Raw genomic sequence first — 17,197 nt, 5'->3', positions numbered from 1 at the left:
TTAGCCCCGCCTTTATGGTTGCCCGCCAGCTCTGGCGATCGCTGGCAACTGACTCCCACAACTTGTGATCAATGTCACAGGACTTCATGTCGCATTTGCAGGCGTCTTTAAAGCGGAGCCATGGACGGCCGGTGGGTCTCGTACCAGTGACGAGCTCGCTGTACAATGTGTCCTTGGGGATCCTGCCATCTTCCATGCGGCTCACATGGCCAAGCCATCTCGGGCGCCGCTGGCTTAGTAGGGTGTATGTGCTGGGGATGTTGGCCGCCTCGAGGACTTCAGTGTTGGAGATACGATCCTGCCACCTGATGCCAAGGATTCTCCGGAGGCAGCGAAGATGGAATGAATTGAGACGTTGCTTTTGACTGACATACGTTGTCCAGGCCTCGCTGCCGTAGAGCAAGGTACTGAGGACACAGGCTTGATACACTTGGACTTTTGTGTTCTGTGTCAGTGCGCAATTTTCCCACACTCTCTTGGCCAGTCTGGACATAACAGTGGAAGCCTTTCCCATGCGCTTGTTTAATTCTGCATCGAGAGACAGGTTACTGGTGATAGTTGAGCCTAGGTAGATGAACTCTTGAACCACTTCCAGAGTGTGATCGCCGATATTGATAGATGGGGCATTTCTGACGTCCTGTCCCATGATGTTCGTTTTCTTGAGGCTGATGGTTAGGCCAAATTCATTGCAGGCAGCCACAAACCTGTCGATGAGTCTTTGCAGACACTCTTCAGTGTGAGATGTTAATGCAGCATCATCAGCAAAGAGGAGTTCCCTGATGAGGACTTTCCGTACTTTGGTCTTCGCTTTTAGACAAGCAAGGTTGAACAACCTGCCACCTGATCTTGAGTGGAGGAAAATTCCTTCTTCTGAGGACTTAAATGCATGTGAGAGCAGCAGGGAGAAGAAGATCCCAAACAGTGTAGGTACGAGAACACAGCCCTGTTTCATGCCACTCAGGATTGGAAAGGGGTCTGATGAAGCACCACTATGCTGAATTGTGCTCATGTCAGTACTGTAAACATGTCACTTCAATGTATAATTTAAAGCTGGCATGGCAGTTTATATAGACCGAAGCAGCAGGGTCCCTGGAAATCATGTAATGTCGAGAATCATGTATTTGGAATTTTTCATCCACGTTTGATACTTTTTTCTGTAATAACTAAAAGCATTCTTTTTATTGCTCAGGATCTCAAACTTGGTGTATTTGTCATAAATGTATGGCTTCAGTTTACTGAAAGGGTGGTGGAAGCAGATTCAGTAGTAACTTCAAAAGGGAATTGGATGGGCACTTGAAAAAGAACATTTGTCATAGCTGCAGAAAAGAGCAGGGGAGTGGGACTAATTGGATAGCTCTTTCACAGAGCAGGCACCGTGTGCTGAATGGTCACCTGTTCTGTTCTCTGATTGCAGTGCTGTACGTGTATCTGAGAAGGAGGGTGGGAGTGATTTTGAAATGAGATATTAGTTAAAGCAGGGTTTTGCTCTGTTCTGATCCAGATAATCAGCTGAAAATTAAGATTTCCTGGGCACTTGGTGCCCCCTTTAATTTTCAGTACTCAGCCTTTTCAGCCAGATGCCGAAGTGAGGTTGAGAGAGCTTGAATGTGTCCTTGATGAAATACATTCTGCTTATTATGTGAGAATTATTACAATATTTGATTCTGAATCTCCGATATGCATTAAAGTCTCATTGTTTATTCCACTTCACCAATCCTTGCTCTGTGTACAGTACTTTAAATTGTTTTCTTGTGTCCCCAGGACAAGCATTCAGATCTGCGGATATTTGGTTACGTTGATGAAGTTATAGCCAAACTAATGAAGTATCTTGGCATCGAAATCCCCAAATGGGAAGGACCACAGGTGGTGGAGACAGCAGAGGCAATTAAACCAGAAACAGGGATACTCCTTCCCGTCAAAGCAGACCTTGACAGTAAACCAAAAATCAAAGTCAGGCAGCAAGTTAGAGACACTGAAGAAGAGGGGACAAGTGGATCGGGATTGCTATTGCCGGCCTCTTCAAAAGCCAATGGCTCCTTTAAACAAGATTGCCAAGAGGTGGACTGTAGCAGTTTTGAGACTAAGCGCATCAAACTCGAGCCTGTCATGGTGTGAAAAGTTAGCGCTTTCTACAATACTTTGGGACTTTTTTCTACAAATATAAATGCTTAATTGCAACTTTATATTTAAGTGTTTTAAATTCTGTGCAAACTGGATTTTAAATCCAAAGTGCAACAAATCTTGCTGTTTGTGGCTTTCTGTAAGTTTTTAGAGGAAGTATAAGTTGAGCCCTAAGGTAAAAGGGTCCTTTTAATTGTAGCTCTAATAAAAGAAGCAATGGAGGCCTTCATTCTGTAGTGCGCTAAAGGGAACATTAGGAATGTTTAAGCATTAACTAATGCAGTTTATTTAGATTTAAGCAACAGGGACAGCCTTGGTCCCTGGAATTCATGTAATGTTGAGCATCAGTGTATTTGTGTCTTTGGAAATTGTTTGGCATATGTTTGATACCTTATTTTCTATAAATAAGCAAAATGATTGTTTTGCTGCTCAGTGTTTCAAACTTTATGCACTTGTCATAAATCAATGGCTACACTGTGGTGCTGTACAGATATTGCAGTTGGGAAAGTGTTGTGAATTTGAAATCTGAAATGTGAACAGAATTTTACTCTTTTTTTTTTAGATGAGTCACATGAAAATTAAGATCTACTGGGGGCTTGATGCCCCCTTTAATTTCCAGCACTCAGCCTATTCAGCCAGTTGTCAAAGTGAGATTCAGGTAGACTGGACATCTCCTCGATGAAATTAGTTTTTTTTCCTTGTTATCTGAAGATTATTCCAATATTTGTAATATGGGCACAATGTTTTTCATACTGAGATTTTCCATCAAGCTTGAATTTAATTTCTCCACAGGCAGCTGTAACTTTTCACTGGTAACCTTATTTCCCAGCAGTTAATCTGCTATGAGTGATGAATAGTAATACTGTGCTTCCATTTATGTGGTGGCTAATGATATCAGAAAGTCTCAAAGGATTTCACACATTGAAGTGCAGTGATTATTATGCAGACAAAGCCTAGCAATGAATGTGAAACCAAATAAATATTGAATACTGCAACACTAAAGCATTCTGTTGTAAGCAAACTTTAATAATGACAGCGCAGATCTAATCCAGTAGCATTCTGTCAGCTTGAATTGCATTCAATTGTTGCAGTTGCTTTTTTATACATGTGATAGAGATCTCCACAAATCCAAATGTTAATTTGAACTCTTCATGTCAACTTTATCCCACTGGTCATACTATAGCCTCTGAATCAGATGTTGTGGGTTCAAGTTCCACTCCAGAGACTTGAGCACATAATCCAGTCTGATGCTTCAGTGCAGTACTGAGGGAGTTCTATGCTGTCAGAGGTGCCATCTTTCAGAAGAGTTGTTAAACTGAACCTCTTAGGTGGATGTATAAAATCCCATGGCATTACTTCGAAGAAGAACATGGTAATTCTCCCTGGTCTCCTGGCCAATGTTTATCCCTCAACCAATGTTATTAAAAATACAGGTTATCTGATCATTATCATGTTTGTGGGACATTATTGTGTGCAAATTGGCTGCCATTTTTCCGACATTACAACAGTGACTGTACTTCAAAATACTTAATTGGCTGTAAAGCACTTTGGGACACCCTGAGGTCGTGAAAGGTGCTGTACAAATTCATTCTTTTCTTTCGCTTGAGAAAACACAGCTGCAGTTTCCATTAACCTAAAAGGTTTCCAGTTGAGATGCAAGTCAATTAAAGTTGCATAGAATTGCATTGAATATACAGCACCAAAACAGATCATTTGGCCCAACTAATCTCTGCTGGTGTTTATACTCCATACACTTCTCCCATTCCGTCCACCTCGTCTCAGCCTTTCAGCATATCTTTCTATTCCCTTTTCTCTCGTACTTATCTAGTTTCCTTTTGAAAGCATCTAAGCTTTTGCCTCAACCATTTGCTGTAGTAGCGAGCTTCACATTCCAATCGTTCTCAGTAAAGAAATTTCTCTATTGGATTTATTAGTATTAATTCATGGCCTCTCGTTTCAGATTCTCCCACAAGTGGAAGCGCTCCCTGCAGTTGGAGTGGAGCAAAGCGGTGTTTCTTTTAATGATGAACCATCCTGTTGGAAAGGCTGAGGTGCTCTCCCTGAAGTTCTGTGATGCTCGATTGGTACAGTTTGAGAAGACGTGCTGCATGATGCTCTATAGTCTGCAGCCAATATGAGGGCTAGCACAGCCTTCATTCATTTTAATGCTGAAAAGTCCTTTCAACTAACAGGGTTATGCCAAGCTGTTACCTGCAGTTGGTACACACTCGGGATTTCACTGCGTTTCTGACAAAAGGTCATCGATCTGAAACATTACCTCTACCTTTCTCACACCACAGATGCTGCCTCACCTCAGTGTTTCCATCATTTTCTGTCTTTACTTCACATTTCCCACACCAGCAGTATTTTGCTCTTGGTTTACCAGTGCTTTTAACAATTAAATAATCCACAAGTAGAAGAAACATCTGGGCCGCTGGTTTAGGAAAAATCAGGTGATGCCAGCTGCTACAAGATTGTAAACCTCTAGACAGTGATGAATATTCTCTTTAATGTGCTGTATGCTGTTTAAAGCATATAATTGCTCCTATGTAGGACTTTTTATCTGTTCATGGAACATGGGTGTCACTGGAAAAGCCGGATTTATTGCCGAATCCTAATTGCTCATGAGAAGATGGTGAACTGCTTTCTTAAACCACTGCAGTTTCTGTGAAGGTACTCCTGAAATGTTATTCGTGAGGAAGTTCCAGGGTTATGACCCAGCAACGATGTAGAAATGGCTATATATTTCCAAGTCAGGATATGTGTGACTAGGAGGTGAACTTGCAGGTGCTGCCGTTTGCATGTTTTTTGCTGCCTTTGTTCTTCTTGGCAGTGGAGTTTGCAGTTCGGGAGGTGTTGTTGAAGGAGCCTTGGTGAGTTCTTGCAGTGCATCTTGCAGATGCTTCACACTGTAGTGAAGGGAGTGCCAGTTAAGTGGGTTTCTTTGTCCTGGATGGTGTTGAGCTTCTTGAGTGTGACTTGTGCCTTGTAGATGGTGGACAGGCTTTGGGGCGTCAAGAGGTGAGTTACTTGCCTCAGGATTCCTAGCCTCTGACCTGCTCTTGTAGTCATGGTATTTATATGGCTACTGCACTTCAGTTTCTGGTCAATGGTAACCCCGAGGATGCTGATAGTGGGGCATTCAGCAATTGTGATGCCATTGAATGTCAAGGGGAGATTGTTAGATTCTCTCTTGGTGGAGATGGTCATTGCCTGGCACTTGTGTGGCATAAATGTTACTTGCCACTTATCAGCCCAAGCCTGGATATTGTCCAGGTCTTGCTGCATTTCTGCATCGACTGCTTCAATATCTGAGAAGTCGCGAATAGTGCTGAACATTGTGCAATCATCAGCGAACATCGCCACTTTTGACCTTCTGATTGAAGGAAGGTCATTGATGAAGCCGCTGAAGATGGTTGGGCCTAGTGCAAAAGAAAAGACTGCAGCGTTTACAAAAATCTTCAGCCAGAAGTGCTGAGTGGATGATCAACCTCAGTCTCCTACTGAGGTCCTCACCATCACAGAAGCCAGTCTTCAGCCCATTCAATTAATTCCATGTGATATCAAGAATCGGCTGAATGCAATGGATACAGAAAAGGCTATGGGCCCTGACAACCCAGCCTTGGTGCTGAAGACGTGCTCTAGGACTAGCCACGCCTCGAGGCAAACTGTTCCAGTACAGCTACAACACTGGCATCTACCTGACAAAGTGCAAAACTACCCAGGTATGTCCCATCCACAAAAGGCAAGACAAATCCAATCCAGCTAATTACGGCCCCATCAGTCTACTCTCAATCATCAGTAAAGTCATAGAGGAGGTTGTCAACAGTGCTATCAAGTGGCACTTACCAACAAACTACTCACCAGTGCTCAGATTGGCTTCTGACCTCATTACAGCCTTGGACAAAAGAGCTTAATTCCACAAGTGAGATGAATGTGACTACCCTAAGCATCAAGACAACATTTGTGTGTGACTTTGAGGGGTCCTTGTAAAATTGACACCAATGAGAATCAGGGAGAATACTCTCCATTGGCTGGAGTCATAACAAATATAAAGGAAGGCGGTTGTGGTTGTTGGAAGTCAATCATCTTCAGCAGCTTCATCAATTGACATTCCCTCCACCATAATGTCAGAAGTGGGGATGTTCACTGATGATTGCACAGTGATTGTCAACTACTCAGATACTGAAGCAGTCCATGCCTGCATGAAACAAGACTGGGACAACAGCTTGGTCTGATAACAGGCAAGTAATATTCGCACCACGTAAGTGCCAGGTAATGACCTTTTCCAGTGAGAGTCTAACTACCTTCCCTTGACAGTCAATGGCATTACCATCGCTGAACCCCCCCCCACATCAACATCCTGCAGAGGTTACCATTGATCACAAACCTAACTGGAAAAGCCACATAAATGTGGTAGTAAGTACTCTGTAGCAACTGCATGTTGGGTCTTGGCACTGGACTGTTGGGTACCAATTTTGCTGCAGACTTGGGTGAGGGAACTAGATGTAACATTTCCAAGTTTGCAGATGACACAAAGCTAGGGGGGGAATGTGAGCTGTGAGGAGGATGCAAAGAGGCTGCAGTGTGATTTGGACAAGTTGGGTGAGTGGGCAAATGCAGTATAACTGGGATAAATGTGAGATTATCCACTTTGGTTGTAACAACAGAAAGGAAGATTATTATTTGGGAATAGATTGGAAAAGGGGGAGGTGCAACGAGATCCGGGTGTCCTTGTACACCGGTCACTGAAAGCAAGCATTCAGGTGCAGCAAGTAGTTAGGAAGGCGGATGGTATAGTGGCCTTCATTGCAAGAGGATTTGAGTACAGGAGCAAGGATGTCTTAGTGCAGTTATACTGGGCCTTGGTGAGACCACATCTGGAGTATTGTGTGCCGTTTTGGTCTCCTGATCTGAGGAAGGATGTTCTTGCCATGGAGGGAGTGCAAAGAAGATTTACTAGGCTGATTCCTGGGATGGCAGGTTTGACGTATGAGGAGAGATTGGGTCAACTAGGCCTATATTCGCTAGAGTTTCAAGGAATGAGAGGGGCTCTCATAGAAACCTATAAAATTCTAACAAGACTAGACAGTCTAGATGCAGGGAGGATGTTCCCGATGGCTGGGGAGTCCAGAACCAGGGGGCACAGTCTGAGGGTACGGGGTATGCCATTTAAAACCGAGATGAGGAGAAATTGTTTTACTCAGAGGGTGGTGAACCTGTGGAATTTTCTAGCGCAGAAGGCAGTGGAGGCCAAGTCATTAAATATATTCAAGAAGGAAATAGATATATTTCTTAATGCCAAAGGGATATGGGGAGAAAGTGGGAACAGGGTACAGAATTGGATGATCAACCATGGTCTTTTTTGAATGGCGGAGAAGGGCCGAATGGCCTACTCCTATTTTCTATGTTTATATATCAATGGTTTGGTTGAGTGAGCACAAATGTGGCAATTGGAATTCAATCCAGAGAAGTGTGGGGTAATGCATTTGGGGAGGGCAAACAAAGCAAGGGAATACACAATAAACGGGAGGATATTGAAAGGGGTAGAGGAAGTGAGATTCCTTGGAGTGCATGTCCATGGGTTCCTGAAGGTGGCAGGACAGGTAGATGAAGTGGTGAAGAAGGCATATGGAATGCTTTCCTTTATTGGCCGAGGTATAGAATACAAAAGCAGGGATGTAATGCTGGAACTGTATAAAACGTTGGTTAGGCCACAGCTGGAGTATTGCGTACAGTTCTGGTCACCACATTACAGGAAGGACATAATTGCTCTGGGGAGAGTACAGAGGAGATTTACAAGAATGTTGCCAGGGCTTGAAAATTGTAGCTACGAGGAAAGATTGGATAGGCTAGGATGTCGGGTTTTCCTTAGGACAGAGGAGGCTGAGGGGTGACTTAATTGAAGGACCTGTTTTCCCCTAGTGGAGAGGTCAATTACCGGGGACACAGATTTAAGGTGATTGGTAGAAGGACTAGAGGGGACATGAGGAAAAACTTTTTCACCCAGAGGGTTGTGGGTGTCTGAAATTCACTGCCCGGATCAGTGGTGGAGGCGGAAAAATCTCAACTCATTTAACTGAAGTGTTGTACCTGCAAGGCTATGGACCAGGTGCTGGAAGGTGGGATTAGGTTGGGCAGCTAGTTTTTTTGAGCCAGCGCGGACACGATGGGCTCAATGGCCTCTTTCTGTGCTGTAAATTTTCTATGGTTGTATAGTTCTAGGTGGCTTCTGAACCTGTGACTGGATAATTGTACTTTACTGCTATTTGGTAGCACTTTGTAGCAGTCTTTGGGAACTGCATATAACACCAATGGTGCATTAGAGGTGTACTTTGGAATTGTTTCTTCTGTTAAAGGGAGCTGCATACTACCTATACATACATACATAGAGGGTACATCCTGTGCTTCAGGTGAACCTCAGTCTATTGTGTGAAGAGGGAAGACATTTTTTGGGGAGTGGACAGGTGAAACTAGGCTTAAATAATGGAATTTTAAGTACGGAAAGAGTTTGTACAAAGGCCTTGATAGAGGCCAGAGGACAAGATTCTAAGAAACCTCTACTTCCTGAACTTGAAATAAATAATAGAATAATCTGCAATAGATACTAACTTAATGAGCATTTCAAAGGGAATTGAATTGATTCCAGTTTCAGTCGCGAGCAGAGGAAATGGAGAACTTTATCAGGTCAGGTCCTGAGGGACTTGGAAGAGTGAATAAGTTCTCCATTCTTGAGATTGTATGCAAATAGTTGAGTTGTGTGTTGCACAAGGTGGATGATGATGAAGTATGCACATTCATTGAAATTAATTACTTGAGGCGTTACATGGGGAGTTCCAGGATTTGCCCCATGCTGATAATTCAATGAATCAACTCTTTTCATGCTGGTTTAATGAAGATGCTGGATTATAATGTATTTGTTGAGAATTTTCCAGACTAGGGAGGCGGACATTGGGTGGTAATGATGTTGGGTGTTTTTCCTAATGAGGTGAATGTGAAAACGTGGTAATTGCTCCTAGTAATTGACTCCATGGACTAATTACACTGCTGTGTCCTCAGAAAATAAACCTGTTGGATTTGTACATGGCTAATAAAAAAATAAAAATAAATGATTTATCATTAATTTCATTCAAACTAGTCAATCTCCTGTGACAATTTACTATGATGTTAGAGGCCAGTAAAGGGAAAGTAGAAAGATATGAAAGATGAAGAGGAAGGTCGAAAGCAGTTCGTCAGTGGTTAGGTGGGATGGTAGAGCAGGTTTAGAGCTGGGCGGGGGGGGGGAGAAGATAGAATAAGTTTAGAGGGAGGCAGGGAAAGAATGTGAGCAGAGTTAAGAGGTTAACTAGAAGGAAAAGTTGACCAGAGTCAGAAGCGGGAACTGCTGATGAAAGCAATGACATCAGTATGGTGGATATGAGAAGAGGAGAGCTGGAAGGATGGGGTGTGGGGAAGGAAGGGGGTAAAGGAGGGAGACTGGAGATTGAATAAGAGAAGAGAAATGCCTGTTAATCTCTCCTGGGATTGGCTTGTAAGAATGAAAGTAGCTTTTTAGATTTAAACAATGCAAATTAAGTGTTACGGTTAATATTTGAACCAGACTCGTCTTTGAGCAAATGGAGCAGTGTAGTTACACACAACCATAGAAAATAGGAGCAGGAGTAGGCCATTCGGCTCTTCGAGCCTGCTCTGCCATTCATTATGATCATGGCTGATCATCCAACTCAGTAACCTGTTCCCACTTTCGCCCCATACCCTTTGATCCTTTAGACCCCAAGTGCTATATCTAACTCCTTCTTGAAAACATACAATGTTTTGGCCTCAACTGCTTTCTGTGGTAGCAAATTCCACAGGCTCACCACTCTCTGGGTGAAGAAATTTCTCCTCATCTCAGTCCTGAAAGGTTTACCCAGTATCCTTAGACTATGAGCCCTGGTCCTGGACTCTCCCACCATCGAGAACATCCTTCCTGCATCTACCCTGTCAAGTCCTGTTAGAATTTTATAGGTTTCTGTGAGATCCCCCCTCACTCTTCTGAACTCCAGCAAATATAATCCTAACCGACTCAATCTCTCCTCATACGTCAGTCCCACCATCCCAGGAATTAGTCTGGTAAACCTTCGCTGCACTCCCTCTATAGCAAGAACATCCTTCCTCAGATAAGGAGACCAAAACTGCACACAATATTCCAGGTGTGGCCTCACCAAGGCCCTGTATAATTGCAGCAAGACATCCCTGTTCCTGTACTCGAATCTTCTCGTTATGAAGGCCAACGTACCATTTGCCTTTTTTACTGCCTATTGCACCTGCATGCTGATCTCCAGCGACAGGTGTACAAGAACCAGTCTCGCTGCATATTCCCCTCTCAGATTTATAGCTGTTCAGATAATCTGCCTTCCTGCTTTTGCTACCAAAGTGGATAACTTCACATTTATCCACATTATACTGCATCTGCCATGCATTAGCCCACTCACTCAACTTGTCCAAATCACCCTGAAGTCTCTCTGCACCCTCCTCACAACTAACCCTCCCACCCAGTTTCTGCAAATTTGGAGATATTACATTTAGTTCCCTCATCTAAATCATTAATGTGTATTGTGACTAGCTGGGGTCCTAGCACCGATCCCTGCGGTACCCCACTAGTCACTGCCTGCCATTCAGAAAAAGACCCATTTATCCCTACTCTTTGTTTCCTGTCCGCCAACCAATTTTCTATACATCGCAATACACTACCCCCAATCCCATGCACTTTAATTTTACATGCCAATCTCTTAGGTGGAACTTTTTCGAAAGCCTTCTGAAAGTCCAAATAAACCACATCGACTGGCTCCCCCTCATCATCTCTACTAGTTACATCCTCGAAGAATTCTAGTACATTTGTCAAGCATGATTTCCCTTTCGTAAATCCATGCTGACTCTGCCCGATTCTACCACTGTTCTCCAAGTGTTCTGCTATAAAATCCTTGATAATGGACTCTGGAATTTTCCCCACTACCGATGTCAGGCTGACTGGTCTATAATTCCCTGCTTTCTCTCTACCTTCCTTTTTAAATAGTGGGATTACATTAGCTACCCTCCAATCTGTAGGAACTGTTCCAGAGTCTATAGATACTTGGAAGATGACCACCAATGCATCCACTATTTCTAGGGCCACTTCCTTAAGTACTCAGGGATGCAGACCATCAGGCCCTAGGGATTTATTGGCTTTCAATCCCATCAATTTCCCCAACACCATTTCTCTACTAATACTGATTTCTTTCAGTTCCTCTCTCTCACTAAGCCCTGTGTTCCCCAACATTTCTGGTATGATATTTGTGTCCTCCTATGTGAAGACAGAACCAAAGTACGCATTTGGTTGGTCAGCCATTTCTTTATTCCCCATAATGAATTCCCCTGTTTCTGACTGTAAGGGGCCGACATTTGTCTTCACCAATCTTTTTCTCTTCACATACCTATAGAAACTTTTACAGTCAGTTTTTATGTTCCTCACAAGCTTGCTTTCGCACTCTATTTTCCCCTTCTTAATCAATCCCTTGGTCCTCCTTTGCTGAATTCTAAACTGCTCCCAATCCTCAGGTCTCTGGTTTTTCCTGGCGAATTTATGTGCCTCTTCCTTGGATCTAATGCTATCTCTAATTTCCCTTGTAAGCCATGGTTTGGCTATCTTTCCCATTTTACTTTTGCGCCAGACAGGGATAAACAATTATATTAAAAGCAAAATACTGCGGATGCTGGAATCACTCAGCAGGTCTGGCAGCATCTGTGGAAAGAGAAGCAGAGTTAACGTTTCGGGTCAGTGACCCTTCATCGGAATAAACAATTGTTGCAGTTCATCCATGCACTCTTTAAATGTTTGCCATTGCCTCTCCACCGTCATCCCTTTAAGTAACGTTTCCCAATCGTCATGGCCAACTTGCGCCTCATACCTTCGTAGTTTCCTTTATTAAGATTCAGGACCCTTGTCTCAGAATCAACTGTATCATTCTCCATCATGATGAAGAATTCTATCATATTATGGTCGTTCTTCCCCAAGGAGTCTCGCACCACTAGATTATCAATGATTCCTCTCTCATTACACAATACCCAGTCTAGGACGGCCTGTTCTCTAGTTGGTTCCTCAACGTATTGGTCCAGAAAACCATCCCGTATACATTCCAAGAATTCCTCCTCTACGGTATTATGACTAATTTGATTTGCCCAATCTATATGCAAATTAAAGTCACCCATAATTACAGATGTTCCTTTATCGCATGCATCTCTAATATTCTGTTTCATGCCATTCCCAACATCATCACTACAGTTTGGGGGACTATATACAACCCCCCACTAACGTTTTTTTCCCCTTAGTGTTTCTCAGCTCTACCCATACAGATTCCACATCGTCAGAGCTAATATCTTTCCTCACTATTGCGTTAATTTCCTCTTTAAGCAGCAATGCAACTCCACCACCATTTGCTTTTTGTCTGTCCTTCCTAAATACTGAATATCCCTGGATGTTCATTTCCCATCCCTGGTCACCTTGTAGCCATGTCTTCATAATCCCGACTATATCATACCCGTTTACATCTATTTCTGCGATTAATTCATTCACTTTATTGTGAATGCTCTGCGCATTAAGGCACAAAGCCTTAAGGCTTGTCTTTTTAACACTACTTGTCCCCTTCCCACTATTTTTCACTGTTGCCCTGTTTGATTCTGGCTCTTGATTTCTCTGCCTATCACTTTTCTTATTCGCCTTACTGTCTTTTGTTCTTGTCTTTGATTCCCCTTCCTCTGACTCCTTGCAAAGGTTCCCATCCCCCTGCCATTTTAGTTTAAACCCTCCCCAACCACTCTAGCAAATACTCCCCTAGGACATAATTCCTGGTCCTGCCCAGGTGTAACCCGTCCAGTTTGTACTGGTCCCACCTCCCCCAAAACCGGTCCCAATGCCCCAGGAATCTAAAACCCTCCCCCTCACACCATCTCTTCATCCGATATATCCTGCTATTTCTACTCTAACTCGCACGTGGCACTGGTAGTAATCCTGAGATCACTGCCTTTGAGGTCCTGCTTTTCAACTTACTTCCTAGCTCCCTATATTCTGCTTTTAGGACCTCGTCCTTTTTTTACCCATGTCGTTTGTACCAATATGTACCACGACCACTGGCTGTTCACCCTCCCCCTTCAGAATGTCCTATAACCGCTCTGAGACATCCTTGACCCTAGAACCAGGAAGGCAACATACCATCCTGGAGTCTCTTTTGCGGCCTTAGAAATGCCTATCTATTCCCCTTACAGTTGAGTCCCCTCTAACTATTGCATTCCCACACTTTTTACTCCTCCCCTGTGTAGCAGAGCCAACCATGGCGCAACGAATTGGGCTGTTGCTCCTTTCCCCTGAGAGGCCATTCCCCCCCACAGTATCCAAAGCAGTATATCTGTTTTGCAGGGGAATAGCCACAGGAGATTCCTGCACTGCCTGCCTAGTCCTCTTGTTCTGCCTGGTGGTCTCCCATTCCCCTCCTGCCTGTGGGGTCTGAGCCTGTGGTGTGACCACCTCGCTATACGTGCTATCCACGACACTCTCCACTTCGTGGATGCTCCCAGTGCCCGCAGCTATCGCTCCAGCTCCAAAACCTGGGCTTCCAGGAGCTGCAGCTGGAGACACTTCCTGCACACATGCTGGTTTAATTATGATCTGGAGTTATTGACTGGTACACAGAATGGAGAAACATCAGCTTTAGATAGAATGAATATATGTACTGCCAGTTTCACAAGGAATCAGGACGATAGACGCAAGTGTGCAGCAGAATAAACTCAACCTATAATGTTTGCAATGGTGTGTCTCGTTGAGCTTGGTTCATGTCGGGAAATATTGAAGTTTCATTAGTTTTTGCTTAATTTTAGATAGCAAGGTTGCACAGCAGCTAAGAGGGAGGAGGTGAGAAGTATTCATGCATTAATAGGTCGGCATGCAGGAAAACAGCTAATGGAGCCGGGTGCAGGCCAGTGACCAATGGCAGTGATGAAACAGAAAGTGCAGGCCCAAAATGCCTAAAGTAAGGGAGGGGATATAAAACATAGATCAATATATGTGTACATTCTATGTGCAAGATGTACTGTTAAAACAATGTTAAATGGAAGAAAAAATGACATTAATGCTGTGGGAATTTTTGACTGTTTCGTGAAGCTGGCTGCATTAAGGAAAGGAAGGGACTTGCATTTCTATAATATCATTCATAATCTCAAGTTGTCTTAAAGCCCTTTACAACCAGTGAAGTAGTTTTGAAGTGTAGTTACTTTTGTAATGTAGGAAACACTGCAGACAATTTGCATACAGAAAGCTCCAATAAACTGCAATGTGATAATGACCAGATAATCTGTTTTACTGATGTTTGTAGTGGAATTTCCCCAGGGATCAGTGTTGGGACCCCTGCTTTTCCTGATATATATTAATGACCTAGACCTTGGTGTACAGGGAACAATTTCAAAGTTTGCAGATGATACAAAACTTGGAAGCATTGTGAACTGTGAGGAGGATAGTGTAGAACTTCAAAAGGACAGAGACAAGTTGGTGGAATGGGCAGACAGGTGGCAGATAAAGTTCAATGCAGAGAAATGTGAAGTGATTCATTTTGGTGGGAAGAACATGGAGAGACAATATAGAATAAAGGGTACAATTCTAAACGGGATGCAGGAGGAGAGGGACCTAGGTATATATGTGCATAAGTCTTTATATTAATCTCTCCCTCTTTTGTTATCCAGGGAACTCTGGATTTGTTTGCTCTACTTTTCTTCTTCAAGGGAACACATCTTGACTGTACCCAAACTATCTCTTCTTTAAAGGTATCCCATTGTTCATCTAATGGTTTTCCTGCCAGCTTTTGACTCCAATTTATTCGCTCCAGCTCCATTCTTACCCCATTGCAGTTGGCCTTCCCCCGGTTAATTATTCTTACTCTGGATTTCTTTTTGTCCTTTTCCATAGTCAGCCTAAACCTTATGATACAATGATCACTTTCTCGTAAATGGTCTCCTACTGTTACTTGATCCACTTGGCCCACCTATAGCTCTTGGGTCTAAAGGGATCAAAGAGTATGGGGTGAAAGCGGGAACAGGTTACTGAGTTGGATGATCAGCTATAATCATACTGAATGGCGGAGCAGGCTCGAAGGGCTGAATGGCCTACTCCTGCTCCTATTTTTATGTTCTATGTTTCTATGTTACCTCATTCCCAAGAACCAGGTCTAGCAGTGCCTCCTTTCTCGGACTAGCAACATACTGTTGTAGAAAGTTTTCCCGAACACACTCTAGGAACTCTTGCCCCTCACTGCCCTTTACACTATTATTATAATCTATGTTTGGATAATTAAAGTCCCCCATTATAACTACCCTATAACTTTTGCACCTCCCTGTAACTTCCTTGCAAATTTGTTCCTCTATGTCCTTCCCACTTGCTGGTGACCTATAGTCAACACCGAGCAGTGTAATTGCACCATTTTTGTTCCTTAGCTCTAGCCAGATTTATTCTGTCCTCCAACTGTCTGGGACATCCTTTTTCTCCAGCACCGCAATGCTCTCCTTAATCAATACCAACACTCTCTTACCTATTTTTCCTGAATACCTTGTATCCAGGAATATTTAACACCCAGTCCTGCCCTTCTTTGAGCCAGGTCTCTGTTATAGCCACAACATCATATTTCCACATGGCAATCTGTGCCTGTACCTCACCAATCTTATTAATCACACTCCATGCATTCACATACATGCACATTAACCCCGATTCAGACTTTATTACTTTCTCCCTTACTCTGACCCCACCTAATAACATACTATTCCCTACTCTTGTGCTATTTATCACCCCCAGTATTCTGTGCACCTTGGTATTCCTCTCTGATACTTGTTCCTGGTTCCCACACCCCAGACATGTTACCAGTTTTGCTCTCTCTCAGGTTTCCATCCCCCTGACAATTTAGTTAAAACCCTCCCCAGCAGCACTAGCAAATCCCCCTGCGAGGATATTCATCCCAGTCCTGCTAAGATGCAACCCATCCATCTTGTACAGGTTCCACCTGCCCCAGAATCGATCCCAATGTTGCTGAAATCTGATGCCCTCCCTCCTACACCAGTTCTCCAGCCACGTGTTCAATCGCTCAATTCTCCTATTCCTATACCCATTTGCACGTGGGACTGGGAGTAATCCTGAGTTTACTGCTTTTGAGGTCCTGCTTTTTAATCTCCTTCCTAGCTCCCTAAAATCTGCTTTCAGGACCTCATCCCCCTTCTTACCTATGTCATTGGTACCAATGTGGACCACAACCTCTGGCTGTTCACCCTCCCCCAGAAGAATGTCCTGCAGCCTCTCCATGACATGCTTGTCCCTGGCACCAGGGAGGCAACACACCATCCTGGAGTCACGTTTACTGCTGCAGAAACGCCTGTCTGATCCCCTAACTAAAAAATCCCCTATCACTACTGCTCTTCCACTCCTCTTTCTCCCCTCCTGTGCAGCTGAGCCACCTGTGGTGCCACAAACTTGGCTCTGACTGCACTCCTCTGAGGAAACATCACCCTCACCAGTATCCAAAATAGAAAACTGATTAGCGAGTGAGATCATATCAGGGGACTCCTGCACTACCTGCCTGGTTCTCATAGACTGCCTGGCGGTCACCCATGCATGCATGCTCCTAACCTGTGGTGTGACCAGCTCCCTAAATGTGCTATTCACATAGTCCTCTGCCTCACGGATGCACCACAGTGACTCCAGCCGCCGCTTGAGTTCCAAAACCCTGAGCTCAAGCTTCTGCAGCTGATGACAGTTCCTGCAGATGTGCTTGTCCAGGACACATGGTGTGTCCATGACTTCCCACATACCACAGGCTGCACATTCCACTCGTCAGAGCTGCCCTGCCGTACCTTAACTTTACAGACTATTTCTTATCTGTAGAATAACTTACCACGTACTCACCAAACAGCTCCTTTCACTGCACCCAAGCAAGAACCAAATACTGGAGGGTTTAAAAAGTAGAAAAATGAAGCACCTCCTCCCCCCTTCACTGATCTCACCACTCACCAAACTCAAACCTCTACACTC

At 43.8% G+C, this 17,197-nt stretch overlaps 1 protein-coding gene across 1 annotated transcript in view; it reads left to right on the top strand.

Moving 5' to 3' along the window:
- The window catches only part of sirt6 (sirtuin 6), a 95,029-nt gene extending 85,826 nt beyond the window's left edge, over positions 1 to 9,203 (top strand). The window contains exon 8 of the mRNA XM_068016613.1: positions 1,762 to 9,203. Within this exon, the coding sequence (XP_067872714.1) occupies positions 1,762 to 2,115 (354 nt within the window). The 3' untranslated portion in view covers positions 2,116 to 9,203. The remainder of the gene's footprint in view (positions 1 to 1,761) is intronic.
- Positions 9,204 to 17,197: the final 7,994 nt, after the last annotated feature.

Source organism: Heterodontus francisci, chromosome 36 (genome assembly GCF_036365525.1).
Source record: "Heterodontus francisci isolate sHetFra1 chromosome 36, sHetFra1.hap1, whole genome shotgun sequence".
Classification (NCBI taxonomy): Eukaryota; Metazoa; Chordata; class Chondrichthyes; order Heterodontiformes; family Heterodontidae; genus Heterodontus; species Heterodontus francisci.
Note: the sequence above shows the minus strand (reverse complement) of the source record. Positions and strands in the feature narration are given on the sequence as shown.